Below are 13073 nucleotides of genomic sequence, written 5' to 3' on the forward strand. Positions count from 1 at the left end.
ACGGTTGATGCACAGAGCAGCCATCTTGGATTTTGAGGTTGGGTTTTGTTTGACTTTCTTCGACAGGGAACTTTTCAACTTCAGAGTTAAAATGTAATGATCCCTGGGTGTAAGAATGAGTTGAGCAAGGGTTACTCATTAATTCAACTTGTAAGGAGGTAAAAAAGTACATCATTTCACATTAACTTAAACCTACCGTTTCTTTTAATGAGTAACATTTTGAGAGTGAAATATTCTCCTTTGGCCTTCAACAGTTGTAATAATTACAGAGATGGAAAATGACTAATCACTGTGTGCTTATGTTGCAAAACTCCTCTTGCCCAATCCGTCCCTTAATGAAAGTATGAAGATCTGTAACGTAACCACTTGTTTTCCATAAATGAACTCTGTCAAAGGAAAATGACCCATTCGTCTTAATTTAAATTCTAAACACATCTAACTGCTCTTTCTAAAATAACGAGACATATCATCCGTTACATTTATTTTTATTCTACAAAATCATCTTTGAATCATCATGCAAATGGCGACTGTTCGGCATATTCTCCCTGTCAAGTACTGCCTGCGGGAATGTAATATTGGTTGTACACAAAGGTTTTAAGCAGCATTACCTTTTCCTTCAATTGTACCTTTATATTTTTAGCTTGGTATTCATAAAGATCCATTTCTCATAATCACAAATACCTACAGTACATAAATCCTTCAAAGTTCAAACCATATTTTTCAAATCAAACTTTACACACGTCTCTTAATTTCTTCATGTCCAGTTTTGTTTTCGAACAAAGCCTTGAAAAGCGTCTGTGAATGTCCCAATGAGATCAGTGTAAAGGCTGAAGTGCGTCATCACAGAGACCACCAGAGCCGCGGTAGCAAAGGCACTTATTAGTGACAGATAAATTCTGATTGGCTGAGTTCTTTTTGTTTTGGTTGATGGGTTCCTCCTTTTACAAAGAAGAGGAAGAGATGTGGCAATTTAAGAATACTGCTGTAGGAATTTCTGGTGGAACTCCTTGACTTTGTTCAGCAGGATCGTCAGCTTGTCCTTCGGTGGCAAGATGGTCATTCTGGAAGGGAGAGGGGAAAGAAAAGAAAGACAAACATGAACTGTGTAACCGAGTGGTGCAGCGAGAGAAGACGCCTTGGCTAAGAGTTAAAGAGTAACGTTGATTTTAAAAAATCGCTTAAGAATCAACTCGGAAAGTAATTCAAGAACTAGAAAGAGTGAAATAGGTACGTTTCAAAATGACAATCATCCTCTTCCTTCAATTTTCGGACAGAATATGAGACATTGATGGCTTCATCAATCTGTTAAAGTGATGCCTTTTTATGTCTTTTACATAAATGTTCCTCACGGCTTCATTCCCATATGAATCCACACAGTTGGCATAAAATTGTATATAGCTGTTAAATGTTTATACCTACAGTACATCTGTTCTACTTTCTGCCCTTCTTCATTCTTATATATTTTTTCTTGTTTATTGTAAAATAGTGTATGTACATTGAGAGCGGAGTGGAAACCGTGTGTGTGTGTGTGTGTGTGTGTGTGTGTGTGTGTGTGTGTGTGTGTGTGTGTGTGTGTGTGTGTGTGTATATGTATATATATATATATATATATATATATATATATATATATATATATATATATTTACGTGTGTAAATATAGTGTGTAGTGTTCTGTACCTGAAGTGGTACGTTCCATCCTTCTGACCAAAGCCACTTCCGGGTACGAGGCAGATCCCCGTCTCCTCCAGCATCTTCATGCAGTAAAACATATCTGGCTGCTGACCTTTGTCCTAACGGAGAGGAAAAGAAACAGCATGTTGCTGCTTGAGGTTTCATATTCTGGTGGCATGGGACTATTAAAGTAGCAAGTGTTGGATCAAGAATATTAGCTATGATACGTGCTGTTTTGCTGTGTCTATAGCAGTGTAGCACTGAAGCAATGTTTGTAACTTAACACTGTGACTCACAGCTTAGTCTTCATACTAAAAATACTGCATGTACTTTTTTGCAGCACTCTCACCGAGCAGCTTTAGTTATTATTTTCTTCCACTACATTCTGTTTTTCATTCAATTAAATTTACTATAAAAGGATTTTCAATTTGTAGAAAATCAAATCTATTTAAAGCAGAATCAGACAAAATGAACACAGAAACAGCTCTTTGTAACCAACAGTATATTCCTGTACTTCTACAATGTATCCTCATACAACCGGTAGCTTGATATCTTATAAAAAGCTATTTGTTATTCTTGGAGGTCTTTTCTACAGTCTGTGTATGTATGAGAACAGCTTGACTTCAAACATAAATATGGGTAATAAACTAAATCAAATTTTACAGAGCTTATATTTCTATATTTTTATATTGTATTCTACAGTTTCATGGCAACATTTCTCTCCCGTTCATGTGTTTCAGAGTTATGTAGCACAGGTGCCCTTCAGAATTCAAGACTTTTTTTCCGGCAGCAGGCTAAAAGGATAACCGAAGGTTGATGCAAATAGACTAAAAAGAGAAGAGTACCAATTTGAGGTAAAACATTATTTCCTTCAGATCAAAAGCTTTTGTAAAACCTTTTTAAATCCCATTAAAATTATCTCAGCCCTTACAAGTAGCAGAGTATTGAGATCCAGCTCAATGGACCACACATCGGCACCTCTATTTAACCTGCCACTGGTAATATTGAATGTCGCAAAAGAAGCTCTCTCCTTAAGCCTCGTTTTTTGGGGGGAAAGCAAAGCAAGGCTACAACTGTGTGGTGAAGATGGTGAGCAGAGCCCCTGGGAATGATCAGGTGTCAGCAGGTCAGCTGCACTCCGACCTTATCCTCTGCAAGGATAATCAGATAATCAGATTTTCGGTGGCTCTACTCATCAGCCCTCCCTGAAATTGCTACTGAGCAGTGAACCTTGGGACAGAATTGAAACCTCAAGCTATTGGAAATCAAAAACAATGGTTGGTGAATGCAGAGCGTAGGGATCCTAATTAAAAAGGGTTACTTAATGAAGCACAGCGGGAAGTATGATATGTTGGTCTTGTGTTTTCTGCAGGTGTATTTAATGCCAGCAGTGGAACGCGTGTATTAGTGGAACAAGAGCTGTTGAGGCCACAGATAAAAATAAGTGAAATAATAACAGACCGAATGATAAGTAGGCTAGTGAGAGTGATGAGTAAAAATTATTCTTCAACTATATTTGCTCCTCATCGATGTAGTTTCCTTGAAACGACAAAACAGTCAAACTTGAATCGTTGAAATGTTTATGAGAGAATGCGGAGGACTGACCGTGGCCTCTTTGACGGCCTTTTCGGGGATGGTTATGCGAGGGAAGGAGTACATGGCGCCCTGCACAGGATTGCAGCTGATGCCTTGAACGGTATTGAGAACCTGCTCTGTAAGCGCGGCCTTCTCTGCTAAGGCACTTAACGTGGCCGTGCGCTCCTGGATGAGGGAGAGAGAAGAGAAAATACACGATAGAGAGGACAGGGAGAAAAGAAACCACAGAGGGATGTTACTACAATCTGAAAATGCATTAGCTGGAAGTTAAACTATGGCCAACTGTTTCTCTGACAAAGTTTTCTGCTTGAATTTCTCCAGACTTCCGTGAGCTCCACGAGACCGAAGAATAGCCATGCTGGTTATTGCACAGCAAGTGTAAACAGAGATCATATGAAGGCCGTGAGGTAAACAAAGAATCTTTTTTTGGCCAAATTTACTTTCACACCCTACAAGGAGGTAATGAGGGCCTTTCAAAAGTCACCTATGCTACTATTTAAAAAATGTTCAAAGCAGCTTTGTGCATGGTTTTGCTCACGACTACGCTTTTGCGATACATTGACCATGATAATAGTCAAGTTAATGGAAAAAAGGACTTATTTTTCCTTATAACAATGTAACAGGATATAACAGGATATAATGCATAGGCATTGCATTACATATTCATTTCTGAGATTTTAGATAAAACTGTAACTAAGCTTGCATACAGTCGAGGCCATTACAACACAAATAGTATTTCAGATTGTCTTATTAGTCTAAGAGAAAAGTCAAAACAGCCCATAAACAATAGCATTCTATGGGTATCTTGTTGCAAAGAGAATGTCCAGTATAATGAAACCGGTGTGAGTGTATTTATAATGTACAGGAGAGCATGTTGCAATATATGTGTGTTTTGATTCATTTGTCCTGCTTGTGGGATGTCGACTCTGTACCTTGATGAACTTCTCATGCGAGGGTTCACCGGGCTGCGGGGGGTTGACCACCAGGTCCATGAGAGCCTGTCCAGGAACAGGGGGACACAGACGGACAGACACCAGCTTGGACAGCTGGGCCTTCACGTCATCGTCCATGTTGATGATCTCCATGTAGCCTCCACGGAAGCCACACCTGAGAAGGGAGAGAAAACATTAGCACTTTTTTGTAACACAAAAAAAAAAAGGAAACATAAAAAGACAGAAGGTTATAGAAAACACAAAGAGCTGGTTGTCAACATTTTAACAAGGTCTGGCGGATTCATCCCCAGCATGCAATTAAAATGACTTACTCTCCCATGTAACATTTGGAGGTAGAGTGGAAGGATGCCAGTTCCACTGTGTCTGAGTACTCTGGCCCCATGTCAAACAGAACCTTCTTAAAAGAGTGGAACTGGCAACCGTCAGCGTATACATTATCCTGGTACACCTGGGAGACGAAGACAGAATGACCGATGTCACAGGGCACAGAAAACAATAAAGCAGGCAGATGTGGAAAGAGATGCAGAGAGGCAGTACCTCGTCAGCCATGAGGAAGAGACGTTCCTTCGCTGCAAATCGGATTACATCCTCAATGCACTGTCTGCTCTGAACCTGACCTGTGAATGAGAAGGAGGCTCATTAAGGATAAAGGTTTTGAAGTGGTGGTTAGCCAGGCTGTTATGTTTATTTGCTGCCATCTAGTGGCTCCTCCTGCAGTAGTGAAAGAACGGTGTGGTGATGGAGATACAAGGGAGGTAACGCAATGTCTACTCCTCATGCAGGAAGGATATACTTTTAAGTAACTTCATTCCTGGGCATCCTGGTAGACCTGTGCTTTAAACTGCGTTTGATTCCAGAATTAATTCCAGTCTCTTTCTCTGTAAACTATCCGAAAAATGGCCCCAAAATAATCTATTAAAGTATTTTAAGTCTTTAAAATTAAGGCCCACTCATCTGTGACTACATTAGAGATGCATCAGTACAATAACTACTTAATTGACAAAAAAAAGGTTAAAATTGAAGTCCTTCTTAAGTTCTATCTCCTAAAACTGACACAGCTTGATCATCTGGAGCGCTGAATGAGAAGGTTCAATATGTGAAAATACCGACAACTACTAAGAATCTCGTCATTTTGACCAAAACTTTACCGGTGGGGTTTCCGGGGTTGATGATGCACAGGGCTCGAGGGTTGCAGTGGCGCCGAGCCTCATCCAGGGCACGCTGCAGCTCACTGATGTCCAGACTCCAGCACTTCTCCTCGTTGAGGTAGTAGTTGATCTGCACGGCGGCCAGTTCGGCGAGCGCGGCCGAGTACAGCGGATACTGAGGTATGGAGATCATGACGCCTGTACGGGTCGCGTCCTCGCCACACACCAGCAGCTTCAGCATGGTCTAAAAAGTGCAGGACGGGGATGTCGAGAACGATGTCAGAGCAACAGTGTTACCGACATACAAGTAATCTTATATGATACACAGGAGCTTTATCTGCATGATACTTTACAGGCACACACATCGGAGTAAAAAGTAAACTGGTGCAATTTCACTTTGGTGCTCTGAGTGAAACCAACAGTTCTCTTTTTAAAGAACACATCATGCAATCAAGTCTGATGATGGTTAAGAGAGATGGTCAACAAGAATAGAAAAAAAAAAAAAAAAACAGTACTGCTATACAGAATTGTGCTGATCTGTTTTTCTGTTTTTTCTCAAATCTTTGCTACTTTTTCTTGGAAAGTTGTAACTCAACTCTGCTTTATTGTAACTCAACCAGAACGCAAACTACTTGAAATGAAACAGTATGAACAGGAAACATTCTTAAACTCATTATATATCTCAAAGATATTTATGAGTTACAAGTCAGTGACTTTACTCATTTGTGACAAACACGCATGATTGAGAGTACACTGGAGACACAAAGTCAGTTTAAAAGATGAGGTGATTTGTACCACGATGCCGTCGCTGGCCCCTGTGGTGAGGTAAATGTCGTCTGGGTCGCAGGGCACACCGCCATCTCTTCGCTCAATGTAGCGGGCCACGTCCTGGCGCACAGCGTCTATGCCCTGACTGGCACTGTAGGAACCTGAGGGAGATCCACATGGAGACCAGACAAGTTGCTTTACTGAAAGCTAAACTGAACACGAGTATAAAAGAGAAAGGTGATGATTAGCAGCTGAGGTTATATAAGTTCATTGTGCAGAAACCAACCCACCCATACTGTTCCCTCCGCAGGACTGAAGAATGCGGCGCGCTCTACTTTTAGCGTCCTCTGGGAATGTGCTGTCGTTCAGCAGTTCAGGGTAGGAGCACAGCGCCAAGACCTTAGAACAAAAAGGAGGTGTGAGGATAAAAAGGTGGAGGGAGACATTATGCAAAAACCTGCACACATTACTGCAGAACAGGAACAATATATATAGTGACACCAACTTTCAAGTAGGGACAAATCTGTTTGATAGACACCAACAAGTCAGAGGTGAGGTGCTAAATTTAGATGAGGGGTTGGGGGTGAGGATGAGGGGCAGACCTGTCGGAAGAAAGTGATTGGCTGCTGGCCCATAGCATGCGCGTCGCCAATGTTGGCCTTGATGACCTCCACAAAAGGCTTCTTGATTCCCTGCAGGGCACAAACACAACATACAATTTATTTTAATAATGACAGCTTTTCTTCCTTTTGTACACAAAACTGAGATGTACAGTGACGTGACCGCCTATTAAGCAACCTGACTAGATTATTTTAAAGAGAAAGGAGGTTGGCTGAGAGCACCCGAGGCCCCTAAACAAACTTGACACTGTGCCCACACACAGGCTTAAACACATACACAAGTTTTCCATAAAAAGTCATGCCACAAGAGGCTGAGAGCTCAGCAGCTGCTGAGCACACAGCGGGTTTGGGGGTTTAGTCATAGCTTCTATGGAGGGATTAAATTGGTGGACTGAACCAGTGACTTCACTGCACAGAGGTGTATAAAGAAACGGTTAAAATAAAAAAAAATATCAGCCAGGCTCAAATGCTCTATTAGCTATTAGCTTTAGCGTTCCTCCTGTGTCATGTCTCAAATGTCAGCATATTTTGGCAGAATACATTAGGACGACATGCAGGCCAAACAGGCAGGTTTAACTTTAGATTAGCAGAGACAGAATCTACATGGACAAGATAACTGTACAGGTACATTACAGCACATGTATAATTCAAACTTTTCTATTTCTAAATAAGTTTAGTCAGTAACAATTTTTTTTTTTTTTTAAGAATCTATTTATTTTAGTTTCACAGGAAGACCACCATTTAAAATGTACCCTGTGGTGTTTTTGACCACTATGGGGCGATGTTTTTGATAGTTTTAATGAAAAAATAGTGGGTGTCGAAAAAAAAGGTTTCAGGTTTCCGATTAAAGAAACTTTTTCCCCCTTTTGTTAGTGCAATGAGACAAAAAGGTGACACATTAGACAAAGACAGGTGTATGTACATTAATACAGACAGCAACACATTTATTTATTTTTGTTAGAGGAAGTATGATGTATTTTGGGGATGAATGTGTGTTGTGTAAGTGTGTTTATTGTTTTCATATGCCACAGAAATAACTTACTTTCATGATTATTTAGGTTAAGCCAGTGAAAGGTGTCAACGGTTCCTTCACCACACTAACTTTTTTCTGTTCCTCTAATAAAGTGCATTTGCAACAGCGTTGATGCCGATAGTAGACGCAAACACGGGAACCTGTGCAAACTACCTTATCGTACCGACATTAACCTTCTGACACACAAACAGAGACATACAGTACATTACACAGAGGCTTTGAACCTCCTCAGTGTAGACCGAGGAACCGGATCTATGACAGCGCAGCAGCAGTAAACAACGTCAAAAATAATTAGGATGATATATTACCAAAATAAAGGTATCAGTTTACCATCTTCTACGCCAATAACATAATATTTCTGAAAGATAATCTCTTGGGCAGCTGAGACCGCTCTCAGAGGACAAACAGCAAAGCACGCCACCACATGCACAAACACAAGCATGTGTGCGCGCGCACACACACACACACACACACACACACACACACACACACACACACACACACACACACACACACACACACACACACACACACACACACACGCTGTTAACACCAGATGTTAGGAGCAGCGTGACAGAAAAGCCACAAGTGGAACCTCATGCTGACAGGCTGCTGAAAACAAAGCAGCATGTTTATTTGATTAGTCCAAACCAGTTCAGATTTGAGGAGGTTTGAGTGTCAGACTCTCTCATTGGTCGAACACTAGAGGAGTCTCTCGGTCTGGACCAATAGCGTCACACCAGGTGAATAACACCCCTAGGTCAGAAGTACCGCCCATTCATGATGGGGGGGCCTTTTATAAACACACTGACCTCTGCTCCTGAGAAGCAGCTTGAAAAAGACCAAGGCTTTGTGTCCTCCATCGCTGATAAAAACAGTCCAGCAAACAATAGAGAGGGTGAAACTGTGCCCTGAGGGCCCCAAGACTTTACAAAGGAAAGGTTTCCTTGAGGGCGTAAAACAGGGAAAAGTTCTTGAAAAGAATGCCGTGGTGTAAGCTGTTAAATGTTTATCGTAATAAACTAAACTAAGAAAATTCAATTTGCAAAATGTGACTGTGTAATTTAAGTTTTTTTAATGCAACATGGATTCTACAATGGAGAACATTTCAGGAGGTTTGCATGTTGCTTTCCCTTCTGGCCTTTGTGCGTCAATGGTCCTCATTAACTATCAGCTCATTAAGACAAACAAAGACCACAATGTCATAACCGCATGTCAAGCGTTTATTTGTGCACCCGTTAACTGATACAGCGTATTGGATCAAAGTTGTTTTCCCTGTTTGGAAAAGCTAACAACTAACACAGCTTTAGTATTCGGGGAAAACAACAAAAACAAGGCCGAACTTGTAGCACATATAAAAAGGAGCAAAGACCTCAGCTTAAAAGAACAAGGTGTGTCGGACACTGGAGTAGAGTATTACAGCGCTCACTCATGTGTGTGGGTTTAATTCGTGGATGAAATGGAGAATACCACTGTGACCTATTTCCCAAAGAAATGCAACACCATCCAAACAGAAAGATTAGACAAAAGAACAGTCGATTTTTTGGGGGACATTTTACTTTCTGGCTGGGTGCTGTACTGTTGAAACAGTCTGCAGTCAGTGAACAACACGCTTCCACTTTCCTGGATTGAAGGTGTTAAAAGTTGTACAGGTATGATATTAACTGGGTTTTACCAGCTGCATTTTGAACATCTAAATTGCCGTGAAGTAAATGAATACCCCATAAAGAAAGGGGATCAGCAATGGACAAAGCAAACTGAACATAGGATCTGTGGTACCAGTGCCCCCCCCCCCCCCCCCCCCCGCTCTGTTAGAACCTGCTCGCGATACTCGTCTCTTCCTGAGCAACGCACTCAAGAGACGACCGTTTTCACACCAGACTGCACTCGGTACACTAACAGCTGGTTGCCACATCACCAAAAACTGTGTGAGCGGAAGGGATCGACGTAAATTAAAAAGACTAACAAAAGAGAAATGCACAAATGGTTTGTATTTATAATGCCAATAAGATAGAAAGGACCTATAATATCTTGGGTAAAAAAAAATCAATGTATACAATGGATTTAGAAGAGCCCGATATGGATAATCCTACTGATTTCTAATCTTCCGAGAGGACCATTCACGACAAAGATACCCCAAAGTCTTTGGTTTCCAGCTGTTAAAATGAAAGTTACATTACTTATCAGCTAAGTTGCACATTTAGGACTGTCAGAGTGAAAGTGAGGCAACAGATATGGGCATCACTAGTACGTCAGACAGTGAGACACACACAGGACAAAACACAGTCTGTGGGTTAGACTATGGACCTTCACCTCACTGAGGATCTAGAGACAGCTTATACATTATCCAACCAGTCTACAGACATTAAGACCTCCACTGGAACTACTGACTAACTGATGGACTTTGATAAGAGGGAGTGTAAGCGAGTAATAAACACACAAGTGTTTTATTTTTGGGGTAATGTTTAGATGGTAATAGTGAGAACTTAACCAGGAATGGAAACGTGCTTATGCAATTATGTTTAATGAAAGACATTGACTTGAATCATACTCCAATTAACTTACCAATAAACATTTTAAATAGATTCAAACGCATATAAAACAGATCATTATGGCAAAATCTTGACTGATATGAACAACAATTTTCCAGACTTCTGTGTCCAATACAGGAACAGTAAAATGGCTTTTAAACTATTTGACGGAGTAAGTTTTTCCGATGCAAAAGATTAGTTTATGTTGGTCTACAATGGATAAATAACTTTTTGCCAGTCTGACCAATAGAAGGAACGGGCTGATGGACAAACACAACATGTTAAATAGAGTGCATGAAGTTTCCAGAGAAGGACAAGATGCATACTATGGTCCATAGTGGATACAGGTGGTATTGAACAGTGGTATCAGACGGCCTTCACAAACCTCAGAGAGCTCCCTCTCCAGCTCCACAGCCCGCTGCACGATGGGCCCCCGCACGGCATACTCCACCATCTTCACCGTGGGGTTCATGGTGTCGATGGTCAACACTTTGGCCCGGGGCGACACTCCGTTCTCGGTCATTTTCTCTTTGGGGAGCCCACGCCGCGTCGCGCTCAGACTGGATAGAGCTCTGCCGGGAGAGGAGGACGACAGAGCGGGAGAGGCGGTGAGTGCGCGGACCCTGGAGCGGCCACCACCACCACCGGTTAACAGCTCGTTTCGCCCCCCGTTTAAAAGCCGCACGTTTCTGGGTGACAGCAACTGCATCCGCGTGGCTGCCATGTTACACGATTCTTTTTTTCCCCGTAAGTTTGGGTCACAGCGACTTGCACCACCGACTGGTTGCTTCACTCGCGGAGTGAACTCACAGTGGCGCTCCTAAAAAATGACTAAGCGTTCAGCCCTTTGGACCTTTGAGAGGTTTAAGTACTGATGTCTAGTACGACCCTGACTGCAACCACGCACACGGACTACTTTATGCACTCTGGAATTATTATCGGGGTACGTTCCCTTTACGCATGGCAACACCACAGACCAGCGCGAGCGTATCCCTCCCCCTTTGTGTGTGTGGCTTCAACCGTTATATCCCACCCCTCTTCTCCCGTTACCTTACGCACCGTGAGGCTGTCAATCAGGGTCGGTTCTCCGGTTACCGAACTGAAACAGCTTCGGGCTAGACTTGGCTCAGGGGGTTATCACCAGAGACCCGCGTGCAGCATCCAACTTCGTCCCGAGCTCAGCGCAGTGCTACCCCCCACACTCTTTGTTCTGGATGCTCCATGCGGTTTGGGTGGAGACTTAGGATTCTTGGTTAACAAAATACTCATGAATGCTCCTCCTATTTCAACTGCAGCCCACTTCAATTTCTTCTGTATGCTGGGTTAAATTAATGCAAAATACCTCTGACAAAATCTGCTTTAATTGTGTATCAGAATAATAAGTACAATTCTGCAATCACAGGGATTCATACCAAGTGTGTGAGTGTGACATAATATTGTTATTAGCCGTAATTGGTAGTTAGTCAAATACTATTATTATAACCATTGAACTGTCTGTTTGATTGTCTTTTACCTTTTTTGGCAAGTGGGTTAGAAGCCGTATTGCCCCATTGTCAGATTTTGCCATGAAAGGTGAACCCGATAGAGGCCAAACATCTTTATCACATTAGTGGCGGAAACGTGAGTATAGATCACTCAAGACCCACAGAAAGTAACCAACAATATTTAGGATTAGAAGTAGCTCAGACAAATAAATATTTTCTATATATTTGAAGCCAAATGATTCAAAAAGTCAAAACAACAAATAGTAGGCACTTATTTATCCCCGTGTAACATTTTCACATGATTCTATCACACATTTTGAAATACAGTGCAATCTTAGTGATGATGTTAGTATTCACTAAGTCTAACCAGCGTCCATTACTGTGACAGGAACAGCCTTGAAGCCAGTGGAGTTAGACAAAAGCGACTTATCTCTGTGAATGCAAAACAACGCAGTTCCCTTTGTTTTGCCATTTTCAATTACTTACATCATTCCTGAGTTAGTAAAGATCATTAACAGTGAGAACATTAACAGTGATATCCTTTTCTATTGTGCATCAGAGGTCTGTTAATCTGTCTGTACAAAAGTTAGACGGATGGAAGCTGATTTTTATGCCTCTAGATCTGTTAGCAAACATGTAATTGTATACCTTTGCGGTCATCAATAAAGATGTAAGAACAATCTAAATAGCAGCTAATTCACATTTGAATAAATAGCTATTCACTTGTAAGTTAATATATTATTAAGTCAAAGTGTTTTAATGAAAATTAAGTCAATGGTTTCGATTAAAACCCAGTGGCTGCAACTATGTCTGAGAGAGTCTGTGTGGCCAACGTACGCAGTGCAAAGGTGGGCACTGACAGCGGGATGAGCAGGAAGAGCTGGTGCTGTGGTGTCTGGAGTCCGTAGCTTTTGCACTCCTCTGAAACTAGATAGCACTGCAGCGGCTGATGGGAGAATCCCAGGACAAAGTCTTCATGGTGGTCTCTCTGAGCCCTCTCCTCTGGGGAGACAGACAGAGTCTCCTCCTGCGTAAAGTAGCGTGTCGTGCTGAAGATGTAGAAGAGCTCCAGTAGCTCCCAGCAGCGGGCCTTGGAGGGTAAAGGAGGCTCACCGAGGGGATGACTAGTGGAGGTCCGCACGAAGGAGACTGAGCGACGTGCTTCACGGTTGATGAGAAGAACTGCCAGCACATCGGGACGCATGGATACAGATCCCGGTATGCAGCGCTCTCCAATAGCCAGGCAGTCTCTCAGGGTCTCCACCAGGG

The 13073-nt window shown here is 42.0% G+C and overlaps 2 protein-coding genes across 4 annotated transcripts in view; both read right to left on the minus strand.

Annotated features, from left to right (window-relative positions):
* Positions 1 to 469: 469 nt before the first annotated feature.
* Positions 470 to 13073, minus strand: part of gpt (glutamic--pyruvic transaminase) — a 13789-nt gene continuing 1185 nt past the window's right edge. Inside the window, exons 1-12 of one of the 3 annotated variants that reach the window (XM_068737887.1) lie at positions 11380 to 11440; positions 10706 to 10892; positions 6739 to 6828; positions 6427 to 6535; positions 6164 to 6297; positions 5369 to 5612; positions 4758 to 4837; positions 4532 to 4668; positions 4200 to 4374; positions 3277 to 3432; positions 1678 to 1790; positions 470 to 1061 (exon numbers count right to left, since the gene is read on the minus strand). In XM_068737887.1, the coding sequence (XP_068593988.1) occupies positions 971 to 1061; positions 1678 to 1790; positions 3277 to 3432; positions 4200 to 4374; positions 4532 to 4668; positions 4758 to 4837; positions 5369 to 5612; positions 6164 to 6297; positions 6427 to 6535; positions 6739 to 6828; positions 10706 to 10843 (1467 nt within the window). In that variant the 5' untranslated portion in view covers positions 10844 to 10892; positions 11380 to 11440 and the 3' untranslated portion in view covers positions 470 to 970. Of the gene's footprint in view, positions 1062 to 1677; positions 1791 to 3276; positions 3433 to 4199; positions 4375 to 4531; positions 4669 to 4757; positions 4838 to 5368; positions 5613 to 6163; positions 6298 to 6426; positions 6536 to 6738; positions 6829 to 10705; positions 11249 to 11379; positions 11441 to 13073 lie in introns of those variants that run through there. The other 2 variants (XM_068737885.1, XM_068737884.1) reach the window with 2 other exon arrangements.
* The window catches only part of fuz (fuzzy planar cell polarity protein), a 1929-nt gene continuing 921 nt past the window's right edge, over positions 12066 to 13073 (minus strand). The window contains exon 1 of the mRNA XM_068737888.1: positions 12066 to 13073. This exon is cut by the window's right edge and continues 921 nt beyond it. Within this exon, the coding sequence (XP_068593989.1) occupies positions 12589 to 13073 (485 nt within the window). The 3' untranslated portion in view covers positions 12066 to 12588.

The sequence above is a fragment of the Cebidichthys violaceus genome, unplaced genomic scaffold (assembly GCF_023349555.1).
Source record: "Cebidichthys violaceus isolate CVI_PGR_0920_01 unplaced genomic scaffold, fCebVio1.0.p SCAF_8, whole genome shotgun sequence".
NCBI classification, from domain to species: domain Eukaryota; kingdom Metazoa; phylum Chordata; class Actinopteri; order Perciformes; family Stichaeidae; genus Cebidichthys; species Cebidichthys violaceus.